Source organism: Salvelinus alpinus, chromosome 33 (genome assembly GCF_045679555.1).
Source record: "Salvelinus alpinus chromosome 33, SLU_Salpinus.1, whole genome shotgun sequence".
NCBI lineage: Eukaryota > Metazoa > Chordata > Actinopteri > Salmoniformes > Salmonidae > Salvelinus > Salvelinus alpinus.
Window position 1 is genome coordinate 7,296,193 of NC_092118.1, and position 15,486 is coordinate 7,311,678.

At 42.1% G+C, this 15,486-nt stretch overlaps 1 protein-coding gene across 1 annotated transcript in view; it reads left to right on the forward strand.

Annotated features, from left to right (window-relative positions):
* LOC139562905 (leucine zipper protein 2-like) overlaps positions 1–15,486 on the forward strand; it is a 186,539-nt gene that overhangs the window by 141,360 nt on the left and 29,693 nt on the right. The window contains exon 7 of the mRNA XM_071381046.1: positions 6,347–6,409. Within this exon, the coding sequence (XP_071237147.1) occupies positions 6,347–6,409 (63 nt within the window). The remainder of the gene's footprint in view (positions 1–6,346; positions 6,410–15,486) is intronic.

Below are 15,486 nucleotides of genomic sequence, written 5' to 3' on the forward strand. Positions count from 1 at the left end.
CTTGTCATGAAGGCTGGCAAAATATTTTAGCTTTTAATAATGAATAATCACTTTTTGTTTAACTTTAATAGTATCCCAAGTGGCTGAATCTCTCCTGCACACAAGCCCCTTAGAACAGCCTACCCAGCAAAAGCAACCAGCGGTGCCTTGGATAACGTTGTACCCCGAAACAGTTAACTTTTCAGCATTTGAAAAAGCAGTGTGATATTTTGAATTGCTTTGATTGGTCCTAAAGTCATGAAACTTTCACAGCACATGGAGGGGAATGATTACTTTCAGTCTATGTAAAAAGGATAAAAATAGGCAAATATGGACATACAAGGTTTTTCGAGGACGCCGACGATAAACAACACAAGGCTTTATGTTGTGTGCCATTAGGCTTTTCCCTGCTCTAAATGTATGTTTTTGTCTCTTCAAAAAGGCAATGTTTTTTCAAGTCCCAGCAGCTCTTTCTCCAGTCATTTGAGGGAGGTGTAAACATATATACTTTTTTCCTCAGTAACATAGTCACTGAAGAGAAACCAAAACCCTTAAAAGCTTGACCGGTACACTTCCTATCATCTTGATCCTGCTGTCAATGGACACTTTCAATGGCCACTCAGATGAACGTACACTACATGACCAAAAGTATGTGGACACCTGCTTGTCGAACATGTCATTCCAAAATTATGGGCATTAATATGGATTTGGTCCCCATTTGCTGCTATATCAGCCCCAACTCTGCTGGGAAGGCTTTCCACTGGATGTTGGAACATTGCTGCGGGGACTTGCTTCCATTCAGCCACAAGCGCATTAGTGAGGTTGGGCACAGCGTTCCAATTCATCCCAAAGGTGTTCGATGGGGTTGAGGTCAGGGCTCTGTGCAGGCCAGTAAAGTTCTTCCACATCGATCTCGACAAACCATTTCTGTATGGACTTCGCTTTGTGCACGGGGGCATTGTCATGCTGAAACAGGAAAGGGCCTTCCCCAAACTGTTGCCACAAAGTTGGAAGCACAGAATCGTCTAGAATGTTATTGTATGCTGTAGAGTTACGATTTCCCTTCACATGTGGCAGGGCTTGCAAACTATTACGGACTAGAAAGGGAAAATCAGCTGAGCGCTGCCCAGTGACGCAAGCCTACCAGACTGGCTAAATTACTTTTATGCTCGCTTCGAGGCAAGCAACACTGAAGCATGCATGAGAGCACCAGCTGTTCCGGATGACTGTTTGATCATGCTCCCCGTAACCAATGTGAGCAAGACCTTTAAACAGGTCAACATTCACAAGGCCGCATACGGATTACCAGGACGTGTACTCAGAGCATGCGTGGACTAACTGGCAAGTGTCTTCACTGACATGTTCAACCTCTCCCTGACCGGGTCTGTAATACCTATATGTATCTAGTAGACCACCATAGCCTCTGTGCCCAAGAACGCCAAGGTAACCTGCCTAAATGACTACTGCCCCATAGCACTCACATCTGTAGCCATGAAGTGCTTTGAATGGCTGATCATGGCTCACGTCAACACCATTATCCCAGAAACCCTAGACCCACTCCAATTTGCATACTGCCCTAACAGATCCACAGATGATGCAATCTCTATTGCACTCCACACTGCCTTTTCCCACCTGGACAAAAGGAACACCTATGTGAGAATGCTATTCATTGACTAGAGCTCAGCGTTCAACACCATAGAGCCCTCAAAGCTGATCAATGAGCTAAGGACCCTGGGACTAAACAGCTCCTTCTGCAACTGGATCCTGGACTTCCTGGCGGGCCGCACCCAGTTGATATTGTTAGGCAACAACACATCTGCCACGCTGATCATCAACACGGGGGCCCCTCAGGGGTGCGTGCTTAGTCCCCTCCTGTACTCCCTGTTCACCCACGACTGCGTGGCCAAGCACGACACAACGGGGGTAGGCTTGATCACCGACAACAATGAGACAGCCTATAGAGAGGAGGTCAGAGACATGGCAGTGTGGTGCCAGGACAACAACCCCTCGCTCAACGTGAGCAAGACAAAGGAGCTGATTGTCAACTACAGGAAAAGGAGGGCCGAGCACGCCCTCATTCATATCGACAGGGCTGTAGTTGGAACAAGTCGAGAGCTACAAGTTCCTTGGTGTCCACATCACTAACAAACTATCATACCCCAAACACTCCAAGACAGTCGTGAAGAGGGCACGACAACGCTTATTCTCCCTCAGGTGACTGAAAAGATTTAGCATGCACTTCGACATGTTACAAAATGAATTAACAACATTGGTTGTTAATAACGATCACTCAAGTCTATGATCAGTGAAAAGTTAACTGTGCTTGGGTTACAATTTCAACTCACTTTTGACACTCAGTGCCCAGTTTATTCTAGTCGAAACAAACTTGAAGAGCTTAAACAAACTGCCAAAACATGAAACGCTAAGGGACAGATTGAAATTTACTGGGGGGGAGGAACTGGTCCAACTCAAGGTGTCATAAAAAAAGTTGTGCCCCTCTCCCAAAAGTAAAAAATATTTTCACACTACCCTCCCCTTGTACAAATAAATTGAAATTCCTCCCCCCTCATAGAATTAACTCAAAATAATGTTTACGATCACAAATAACAGTAACCCTGTGTTTATAGACATGGATATCGACTTTGCCACATCAGCCTGATTTTGTGGCACATTCGATGCCACGGAGGGCTGCTGGCCAGAAGGTTGATGGTTCGCCGACCACCACAGATGAGCTCACTCTCCCTGCCGGTTTCATTACACTACGATCAGATCCGGCTGCAGACAATGATCAGCAAGGGGGAAATCAGATTTTCAAGATTTTGATGCCATATTTATAATTATATAAAATATAGGCAACAAATTTTCCATCAACAGGTTTCTGTGCTAATGCACCACACAACCAACAAACAAAGCATACTGACTTTGGGAACTTCAATATCACGGTTTGCGTTTTCAACACCACATAAATATCAATCCCGACAAACAGAAAATACATCCCTCCCTACCTTGTAGGCTTACCCAGTATTTTAGACTTTTTGGTGTTTTGTAACAGATGTCTCTTTGCATTCATCAATTGTCCGCTGTACAGTTTGGATTGATTGAGTGATTGATTTTAATTGTCATTTAAAAAAAAAACACATACACCTTAGCCAAATACATTTAAACTCAGTTTTTCACAATTCCTGACATTTAATCCTAGTAAAAATTCCCTGTCTTAGGTCAGTTAGGATCACCACTTTATTTTAAGAATGTGAAATGTCAGAATAATAGAGAGAATGATTTATTTCGGCTTTTATTTCTTTCATCACATTCCCAGTGGGTCAGAAGTTTACATACACTCAATTAGTATTTGGGAGCATTGCCTTTAAATTGTTTAACTTGGGTCAAATGTTTTGGGTAGCCTTCCACAACCTTCCCACAAAAAGCTAGGTGAATTTTGGCCCATTCCTCTTGACAGAGCTGGTGTAACTGAGTCAGTTTTGTAGGCCTCCTTGCTCGCACACGCTTTTTCAGTTCTGCCCACAAATTCTCTATAGGATTGACGTCAGAGTTTTGTGATGGCCACTCCAATACCTTGACTTTGTTGTTCTTAAGCCATTTTGCCACAACTTTGGAAGTATGCTTTGGGTCATTGTCCATTTGGAAGACCCATTTGCGACCAAGCTTTATCTTCCTGACTGATGTCTTTATGTTGCTTCAATATATCCACATCATTTTCCTTCCTCATGATGCCATTTATTTTGTGAAGTGCACCAATCCCTCCTGCAGCAAAGCACCCCCACAACATGATGCTGCCACCCCCGTGCTTCACAGTTGGGATGGTGTTCTTTGGCTTTCAAGCCTCCCCCTTTTTCCTCCAAACATAACGATGGTCATTATGGCCAAAGAGTTCTATTTTGTTTCATCAGACCAGAAGACATTTCTCCAAAAAGTGCGATCTTTGGCCCCATGTGTCCCCACAAACCGTAGTCTGGCTTTTTTATGGCGGTTTTGGAGCAGTGGCTTCTTCCTTGCTGAGCGGCCTTTCAAGTTATGTCGATATAGGACTCGTTTTACTGTGGATATAGATACTTTTGTACCTGTTTCCTTCAGCATCTTCACAAGGTGCTTTGCTGTTGTTCTGGGATTGATTTGCACTTTTTGCACCAAAGTACGTTCATCTCTAGGAGACAGAACGCATCTCCTTCCTGAGCGGTATGACGGCTGCGTGGTCCCATGGTGTTTAATCTTGCGTACTATTGTTTGTACAGATGAATGTGGTACCTTCAGGCGTTTGGAAATTGCTCCCAAGGATGAACCAGACTTGTCTACAATTTTTTTCCTTCAGGCACTGAAGGTAGGCCTTGAAATACATCCACAGGTACACTTCCAATTGACTGAAATTATGTCAATTAGCCTATCAGAAGCTTCTAAAGCCATGACATCATTTTCTGGAATTTTCCTTGCTGTTTATTAAAGGCACAGTCAACTTAGTGTATATAAATGTCTGACCCACTGGAATTGTGATACAGTGAAATAATCTGTCTGTAAACAATTGTTGGAAAAATTGCTTTTGTCATGCACAACGTAGATGTCCTAACCGACTTGGCAAAACTATAGTTTGTTATAGAGAAATTTGTGGAGTGGTTGAGAAAAGAGTTTTAATGATTCCAACCTAAGTGTATGTAAACTTCTAACTGTATACTCAAAGATTTTTTAAAGTGACCGGGTGTCGGTGATTTATTTTTATTATGGTCCCTATTTTATACATAAATACATGTACAATTACATAGATAGACACATTACATAGATAGAGATGAAGAAAATGCTCAACCTCCAGATGAGTGTGAGGGGGGTGTTTAAGTACATTTCTTACAAGCTTGTTTGGCTGGTAGCTTAGATGTTTGGGGCTGCTGGTGAACCATGAAGTGCAGGCAAAATCAAAGTGACACTGGACTAGCGCACTTACCAGAGTCTTCAGGGTGTCTATAGCTAGGTTTCCATCCAATTAGCGACAGACTTTCATGTGAATATTCTAAAATCTTAATGAAAACAATATGCCTTTTCAGTTTCCTTTAGGAAACTTTGGCGCCGGACAACATGAGAGGGAAGATTTTAATTTACCGGACATTTGAGAAATGTAATGGACATCCATATGCATTCAGATCCAACCTGGCGCAGGCAGCGTCATCACTTAACAAGGGATGTTGGCCAAATGAGCAACATTTACGTGTCCTTAAAAACAGCCGAAATTACAAAAACACTGTGTAGCACATGCAAAACTTTATCGCCTATATTTTGGGAGGGGTTTAGGCTACTTTCCTAAAACAATAGTTGTCCACCACCTCACTGTTCAGTTGTCAAATATTTTAGCACTAAATGTATGAGGGCATTTCATGCAAAGGCCTATAGGCTTAGGTGTTCACTATATGATATTCATATCATAGGCCTGCAATAGTTTAAGCTGAATAATAGCCACACCTTCACAAACGTATCTAAACTTTATTAGGGTAATATCAAAAGTAAGTCAAGCCTTTGTTTATAGGGAAAATATGAGCAGAAGAGTAAAAGTAAACCAGGGGGAAAAATGCATTACCCTTCCCTGTGCCCCTAAAGCAAAAATATAAGTTTCACTATTTTGGACCACACCTCCCCCCAGTAAATTTTGATCTGTCCCTAACCTCATTTCACTTTCACCTTTTTAATGTAGTCTTTTAAACTTGGACTTTTTATGTATTCTTTTAAAATAGGGCTTTCTACCTTTCATGTTATCCACCTTTTGTTTAAAGAAGTTACTTCCCCGGAGGACGAAAACACCTGTTAAACGCTTATTAGTGCAAAGGCCCCAAGAGGACTGACTGTATCTCCAGCATCAGGGAACCAACCCCCATGTGCTTCCATGAGCTTACCGATGTGTAACAATAGTAGTGTAATGTCAGGGATAGCTGGGCACCGTGTGTGTTTGTGCACACGTGTGCTGCAGTTAAGATCGGCGGCCAGGGAAAGCCATGTATTTTGCAGACTGTCTGAGCTCTGTGTGTGTCTGTATGTGTGAGTGTGTGTCGCCATCGAGATGAGAAGGGAGGGGTGCTACCATGGAACTGTATGTGTGGTAGAGGTTGTGTGGTGTGGGAGTGGGAATAGGGCTTTAGACAGTGGGCAAGTAGCCAGTGCGTGACTGAATAATTGTGTGGGCTTTGCAGTTCACTGAATGGGAGATTTTACATTTTCTTGCTCTCTGTAGGTCCCTCCTTTGAGCCGGAGCTTTTCCCCAGTAACACGCACAAAGGTGTGCTCCGCTGCATCTGGCAAAATCCTTCTACGTGATCTAAAACCAATTTCACTATTTGAATAAGCTAACACTTATTTTCTTATCTTCTACTTGCAGTCCAAAAAAATCCAGGCTCAACTGAAAGAGCTGCGGTACGGGAAAAAGGATTTAATTTTCAAGGTAAGCACAAAGTGAAAGGGGCTGCTTTATTATGGTACCAGACCAGGAGTAAACAGGTGCTCCAGTCCACCCTGAAAAGATGATCCTATCTGGGGGCACTTGGCTTAATTGAGTCTGCGATTAGTAAGTTCCCACTGGAAGGGATGGCCAGTACACAGAGGACTCACAGGCTTTTGCACAATTGCTTTCCCCTCTTATACTGTAGTCAGTGCAACGTGCATTATTCTGTTACCACCCTGGAATGTTTCCTTTGGTTTCATGATGTGTACAGCTTCTGACAGATAACTTGCAGGTTCCAAATCTGTTTGTGCTGTCTTGTCAACTCCTATGGTCATTGACATGCCACACATTATTTACACTGTTGTCACATCTCAAAGTGAATAAGCCCCTTTCCAAAAATAAATCTAACTTGTCATGTGTTGCATCTGTTTCCACAAGCGAGAAGTACATTATCCGATGCCAAACCTTTTCTGAGATGTTGTTGAAATTTAAGTCAGATCTATGCTGCATTGCCAAATTCCTTGGAAACTAGTATACATAAATCAGTATATGGTGTTAAATATATAAATGAATCCTTATGCAATCCATGAAGACCCATTGAGATAAGGGAGACCTGGACAAGACTACAAGCTCTGGTATCATAAACCAACTATAATAAAATGTAACCCCCATCAGTGAAATAAATCCACAGGTCTATCACATAAAGTAAACTATACGCTTACACACAACTACACATTATAATCCCATTCTAATTGGAAGAATTGACCTTTTTAAGTGTTGTATTTTTTGTATCTAAGAATTCATGTAATAATCATTGGCATTTACGGGGACATAGGCTGACCTTTCGGTTTTTGTTTGGAGGGCTGGGTCGAGAAATGTCAGTTGACATTTCTGCCACAGTGCCTCCTATTACCATTTCATAAATGCGAGATTTGATCCCTCAGACCTGTCATTTTTTAAGCTCTTTCAGATGCAATAATGACAGTGGCTAGAATAGGGCTCAATCCTCCCCGCTGAGTTTAATTCTTCCAATAGAAAATTGTTTGAATAGTCCAGTTAGTCCTCTCGACCGTTCAATTTCAATCTCAAGGATGCATGGACTATTTTGGGGCTTGTGTCACAGGTTGGAAATCGTTGTCCCCAAATCTCTCAGGAATGCTCATCCAGAACATCCGTATTTTTCAATCTCCCTGAATTTTTCAACTCTTCAACCTAATAATTATTATGGGCTTTAAAAAATTAAACACAGGTGATATAGTAAACAAAAGAGGCTACTTTTGATTTAATTCCAGTTTTCAGTTCTTGTTTAGTCAAATGAGGCACAGTGAGCAATCGGAACTGTCAGTGATGTGTAAGACCTGACCAAAGGTATTGACTTCAACGCAAAGTAAGAGGTAGACACTTCACTGACTTCAATGTTTTTTCAGCGTTGCAGTGGTGATGCTGAGGTCAGCTATAGGTTTAATCAAGAAATGTAGGTATTGATGACTTTACCAATAAGCCACTGGGTGTGACTGTTATAGAACTGCAGTGATGTTTGCAGTGAACATAAGTGTTGGGCATTTTTATGTACAAATACAAAAATACTTTATTGCTAATACTTCACATGTTTTATATATGATAGCATTTTATTCTAACTGATGAGAAGACACCATTCCAATTGTGTGGCTCCTTTTCATGGTTTGCTTCCAAGAGTAACACAGCCAACCGGGAACATTCCCAGAACATTAGTTAAGATTCCCATTAAGTTCTAGTTAGAGTTTTATCTAACATTAGGATGATAACATCTCAAAAACATTCAGAGAGACACATTCATTAGGTTTCCAGGTAATGTAATAACACAATGTACCAGTAATGTTTTCCCAGCAAACCAAAATTGGTTCAGTGAAAGTTCACAGAACATTCATTAGGTTTCCAGGTAATGTAATAACACAATGTACCAGTAATGTTTTCCCAGCAAACCAAAATTGGTTCAGTGAAAGTTCTCAGAACATTCGTTAGGTCGCGGCAAATGTTCTCATAACACAAAAACTGTCCATTCTTGGTGATGATTATAGTATGTTTGTATAAAACATTTGCCTGATGTTGCAAGAACGTTCCTGTAAGACATTTAATGTGCTCTTTAAAGGTTCCCAGAATGTTTCATTAGGCTGTTGGAACAGTCTGGTGAGAACATTGTGGGGACATTCACAAAAGTGAACGGGTTATGATAGTAGGTATTTTTAAGTCTTGAGATATTGAAACAGGGATTGTGTATGTGTACCAGAGAGTGAATGGGCAAGACAAAAGATTTAAGTGCCTTTGAACGGGTTATGATAGTAGGTGCCAGGCGAACCGGTTAGTGTCAAGAACCATAACGCTGCTGGGTTTTTCCACGCTAAACAGTTTCCCATGTGTATCAAGAATGCTCCACCACCCAAATTAGGGGGGGGGGGGCTGGGGGGTTGTGTGTATGTACCCTATATCAGTCCACAGAATCCAAACAGTCTCATCAGTCTACTCTAGCCTACTTGGAGGAGTCTAGGCTACAGTGAGAGTGTGCGTAATTGTACATGCTGAACGACTTTCAATATATGGGAAAATATCGGGCATCAGGTGAGCGACTGTTGGAGAATGTGGTGATGAAGCTTGTGGAACCTTACATTGTCACCATGGACAATTTCTTGGTGCCGTCATTGGCCCGGCACCATGAACAAAGTGAGTTGGGAGCTCCCTCCCTCTGCACAAAATAAGGCACCTGCACAGCGGTTGTGCAACGGTGCTGAAGAATGACAAGATGATGGAAACAATAAAGAGAGAACTGGATACTATTACGCACTACAACCAAACAAAGGTACTGTGTGTCAAGCAAGTGAAAGGTACGAAGATTTGTGTCAACTGTTAGGACAAGGGATAACAGCTAACATTGCATGAAGATGCACACAGTGTGAACACGATCTGACAAGACCCGACTATTTTATGAGCTAACAATAATGGGCATATCGACATTATTGCTTTTGTGATGATTTTCACTATTTATCAAGGCTACTTGTCGTTTACAATGATGTTTAGGCTACTGATGTTTTCATCATTTGGCCACGCATCTTGCTGACCCTGCGTCTTGGTGGTTAGGGTATTTCTTTTATTTTGTCATTATAGAAAGAAGCTGTTACTGTGTTCCAACACATACAGTGCCTTCTGAAAGTAATCATACCCCTTGACTTATTCCACATTTTGTTGTATTACAGCCTGATTTCAACATTGATTAAATATAGATCCCCCCCATCTACACACATTACCCCATAATGACAAAGTCTAAACATGTTTTTGGTCATTATCTCATTTACATAAGTATTCACACCCCCTTGCTGTGACACTCCAAATTGAGTTCAGATGCATCCAATTTCCTTTGATCATCCTTGAGATGTTACCACAACTTGATTGGAGTCCACCTGTGGCCAATTCAATTGTTTGGACATGATTTAGAAAGAAACACACCTGTCTATATGTCACGACTTCCGCCGAAGTTGACTCCCCTGCCTGTTCGGGCGGTGCTCGGCGGTCGTCGTCACCGTCCTACTAGCCGCCACCGATCCCTTTTTCGTTTGTCTGTTTGTTTTGTCTTATTAGTTGCACCTGTTTTTGTTTCGTAATGAGCTTCCCTATAATTAGGAGTAAGACCTGCCCTTGTTTTGTGCGGGATTGTTTTTTGTTACGTGTGTGTATTTTGGGTGTTTGGCAAGTGTTTCTCTACGCCCTGGATGTTCGGGCTTATTCAGTTCTTGTGGAGAATAAATATAAGGTATATTTTTTCCCAAGCGGCTCTCTCTCTCTGCGTCTGGTTCTTTCGCCAACCTAGTCCCGCGTGACACTATATAAGGTCCCACAGTTGACAGTGCACTTTAGAGCAGAAACGATACCACAAAGTCCAAGGAACTGTCTGTAGATCTCTGAGATATAATTGTAATGAGGCATATATCTGGGGAAGGCTATAAAACAATTTCTAGATTGTTGAAAGTTTCCAAGAGCACAGTGGTCTCCATCATTGGGAAATGGAAAAAATATGTAAGTACCCAGACTCTGACTAGAGCTGGCCGTCCAACCAAACTGAGCAATGAGATGACCAAGAACCCAATGACCACTCTGAGACTTCCTTGGCTGAGATGGAGAACCTGCCACAAGGACAACAGTCTCTACAGCACTTCACCAATCTGGGCTTTATGGGAGAGTGGCCAGACATAAGCCACTCCTGAGAAAAAGGCACATGACAGCACGCCTGGATTTTGCAAAAAGGCACGTGAAAGACTCTGAGAGCATAAGGCAACACATTCTATGGTCTGATGAGACACACATTGAGGTGTTTGGCCTAAATGTAAAGCGCTATGTCTGGAGAAAACCAGGCACAGCTCATCACCTGTCTAACACCATCCCTACCGTGAAGCATGGTGGTGGCTAGGGCTGTTGGGGTCACCGTATTACTGCCACACCAGCAGTCATGAGTCATGACCGCAGTAAAATTCCACGTGACGGTTGACAACGGTAATCTCCTCTTATGTACTATAGACATGCGTTCGTAGTACCAAACTCACTAACGACCATTGTGTCGTTAATGGCCCGGTACTCCGGGCTCTATTGTCCCTCTAACCACTCTGACGTCAATGCAAATGCTATAGAAAATCACATCAGACACTTATCATCAAAACTGGATGTGCTTTTAAAACTCACTTCACTTTGATTGATGAATTTGAAGAAAGAAGTTCAATAACAGGTTGAAACTGAGTGAAAAACATGGTCATTTGGGATGTTGTTACAAAGTCTAGCACATCCAAATGGACAGCGCTTTATAAGGGGATGATTCATTCAAAACCCTCATGCATATTAGAGCTTATGCATAGCATAGGCCTATATATGAGTCCAAGCCCGATGATGGTGCCCTTATACAATACATAGCCTACTTTTATTATGCATGGCAGAAAAACATTTTAAAACAACTGATTTAAGATGTCTTTGGTACGGAATTGGTTTAGCCTTTACTCCAAAATGAAACAAATTCTAGTAATGACCTTTGAGTGTGGACTGTATTATTAGGCATACTTATGGACTCGTTACCTTATGCTATGCTTCAAACTTTCGATCCATGAGTCTGGGAGAGAAGGTATAGGTCTAGGCAATGCTGTTGGTTCATTGATTGTGCAGCTTGTGCGACTATACTACAAGTATAGTGAATTTGTATTTGGTTTTGAATAGCCTAGTAATAGTGCATTTTTTATATTTTCATAGTTAATAGGCTGACATGACCTTTAGCTACAGAATATCTCACCACCGTGCATTTCCATCTCCTCCCCTCCCTCCTTCATTCCTTTCCAGAGAGAGGGGATGTCAACAGTTAAATAAAATATGTTTAGTTGTGAATACATGTTACTATTGATGTTCACAAACAGATTTAACTTGCTTTCCCAAATTAAGCACTGGTTAGCGGCAGGAACAGGGTTGGAGAGCCCATGGCATATGAATAGCTGCATGCTCCTCAAACAGCGGTTGATGTGTGGAGTGAAATAACCTGAGTAGCCTACCTGCATGAATGAAAAACGAACTGACGGGAAAGTGGTCTCCATTCGCTATTCGGGTGCATATGAATGACATGTATTTTTCCCCCTGCTCCTGTTCCTGACAATTTGATAATAGGCCATTCTAAATCGAAACTAATTCGACATCTTAGTAAAGACAAGATTACATTGAGAATAGTCTGATGGGTGAAAAATATGATCACTTGATGAGAGAACAGCATGTGCAGTCTGAGGCAAGGAACAGAGCGCAAGCTTTTTTTGGTGACTTTCTCAAATCATCAAAAGCCTTTAGTCGCATCACGCAGCCCATATTTGTTTGGATTTCTACAGCATTCTAAGGTCTTTATCATTCACAATTAACGTGGTCAAATAACTCTAAATCTAGCATATAGGACCTGTTTCAAATGATCACTTTTATGCTCCAACATAGCCACTTCACATGCACACGCACTCCAGGATGGGCAAAATATCCTTTCTATTTTATGTACTTAAGTTCAATTATATTCTTCATACTATAACGGTTTTCTTCCTGGGATGAAGGAGAGGACCAACACGCAGCGAGGCTAGTGTTCAACATGATTTAATAAAGAATACATGAGAACACTACAATCAACAAAACAAGAAAATGTGAAAACCGATACAGTCCTATCTGGTGCAGAACACAAAGACAGAAGACAACCACCCACAATCCCCAACACAAAACAAGCCACCTATATATGATTCTCAATCAGGGACAACGATTGACAGCTGCCTCTGATTGAGAACCATATTAGGCTGAACACAGAAACAGACAAACTAGACACACAACATAGAATTCCCACCCAGCTCACGTCCTGACCAACACTAAAACAAGCACAACACATAAGAACTCTGGTCAGGACGTTACACTAATATTTAAAAAAAAATGGCATGGGATTTAAAAGAATATCTTGTCTGCTAAATGAACAAGCCTCCAGCGTGTGGCATGACGCATAGCCAGATAACATACAGTAGGCCAACTCATATTCTATGCTTCTGAAATACATTTTCTTCATACAGTATCATAATGTATCTTTATTGTGATGGTGCATGTTACATTTCCTTATTATACTTTTTTTTTTTAATTACATGTTGCAAAGGCACGCATCACTGGCTTGTGTATCCTGAAGATGCCAGTTTTTTTTTCCTGCCTGGATATCTCTGGATATACTGTAACTTATTTTAATGCCTGTGATGGCTAGATACATGTGCATGCTCTTCCAATCCTGGCAGGGAAGCCATGACCTTATAGCTCTCTATAATACATTCAGTGGTGGCATGTAGAAGACTTTCCCTTTTGTGACTTCTTTTATAGACACAATTAAATATATATGGGTCACTTTGCCCGTATAGTCTTCAGAGCACTCTCGAATGATGACAGTTATTTTTTTGGTTCTACTCTCCACCGTATGTACCCCACACCCATATTGTATATTCCCCACAGAAACCATCTGTGAGCCTTCGGTGGCAGTTCTTCAGTGGTCAATTCTTCCAAAGAAGCAAATTCAACACTCAATAGTCTTTAACGCATCTCGCTGCACTCGTGTTATTCTCCAATTAAAAAACATATATTGACATTTTCAAATTGCGTCTGTATAGCCCGCTTAACAAGGAACAAAGCCTTCATTGCATACAGTATACAGCTGAGATGTTTACAGCATGAAAATAACCCCACTTGCTATTGACTAGCGATGTTTGATAATCTTTGCTGTCCAATTACCTCGGAAAGGACCGCTTTGAATCGTTTGTAAGCGCTTCAGTATCCACCATCTTCTTCAGAGTAATTTAGGGTAGGGAGCAATGACTACTACCTCTGCCTTTTCAATCGTCATTTGATATGAGGAAATTATATACTAGCCTTTATGCCTGTGATACTTAGGAACAATATTCATAAAATAGGAATTTTAAGAATGGTCCATGGGGATCTAAAGAATAATCCTTTCACATTGTTTATTATTTTCAGATCAAATCACATTTTATTTGTCACAGGCGCCTAATACAACAGGTGTAGACCTTACAGTGAAATGCTTACTTACAAGCCCTTAACCAACAATGCAGTTCTAAGAAAAGTAAGTAAAAAATAGAAAATAAAAGTAACGAATAATTAAACAGCAGCAGTAAAATAACAATAGTGAGGCTATATACCGGGGGTACTGGTACAGAGTCAATGTGCGGGGGCACCGGTTAGTCGAGGTAATTGAGGTAATATGTACATGTAGGTACAGTAGAGTTAAAGTGACCGTGCATAGGTAATAAACAGAGAGTTAAACAGAGAGTAGCAGCAGCGTAAAAGAGGGGTCTGGGTAGCCCTTTGATTAGCTGTTCAGGAGTCTTATGGCTTGGGGGTAGAAGCCGTTAAGAAGCCTTTTGGACCTAGACTTGGCGCTCCGGTGCCGTGTGGTAGAAGAGAGAACTGTCTATGACTAGGGTGGCTGGAGTCTTTGACAAATTTTAGGGCCTTCTTCTGACACCGCCTGGTATAGAGGTCCTGGATGGCAGGAAGCTTGGCCCCAGTGATGTAATGGGCCGTACGCTCTACCCTCTGTAGTGCCTTGCGGTCGTAGGCCGAGCAGTTGCCATACTAGGCAGTGATGCAACCAGTCAATATGCTCTCGATGGTACAGCTGTAGAACCTTTTGAGGATCTGAGGACCCATGCCAAATCTTTTCAGTCTCCTGAGGGAGAATAGACTTTGTCATGCCCTCTTCACGACTGTCTTGGTGTGCTTGAACCATGATAGTTTGTTGGTGATGTGGACACCAAGGAACTTGAAGCTCTCAACCTGCTCCACTACAGCCCCGTCGATGAGAATGGGGGCGTGCTCGATCCTCCTTTTCCTGTAGTCCACAATCATCTTCTTTGTCTTGATCACGTTGAGGGAGAGGTTGTTGTCCTGGCACCACATGGCCAGATCTCTGACCTCCTCCCTATAGGCTGTCTCATCGTTGTCGGTGATCAGGCCTACCACTGTTGTGTCATCGGCAAACTTAATGATGGTGTTGGAGTCGTGCCTGGGAATGCAGTCATGAGTGAACAGGGAGTACAGGAGGAGACTGAGCACACACCCCTGAGGGGCCGCCGTGTTGAGGATCAGAGTGGCGGATGTGTTGTTACCTACCCTTACCACCTGGGGGCAGCCCGTCAGGAAGTCCAGGATCCAGTTGCAGAGGGAGGTGTTTAGTCCCAGGTTCCTTAGCATAGTGATGAGCTTTGAGTGTTTGGTGTTGAATAGCATTCTCACATAGGTATTCCTTTTGTCCAGGTGGGAAAAGGCAGTGTTGAGTGCAATAGAGATTGCATCATCTGTGGATCTGTTGGGGCGGTGTACAAATTGGAGTGGGTCTAGGATTTCTTGGATAATGTTGTTGGTGTGAGCCATGCCTTTCAAAGCCCTTCATGGCTACAGATGTGAGTGCTACGGGTCGGTAGTCATTTAGGCAGGTTACCTTAGTGTTCTTGGGCACAGGGACTATGGTGTTCTGCTTGATTTCTTGGTTTCAGTGTAAACGGTTT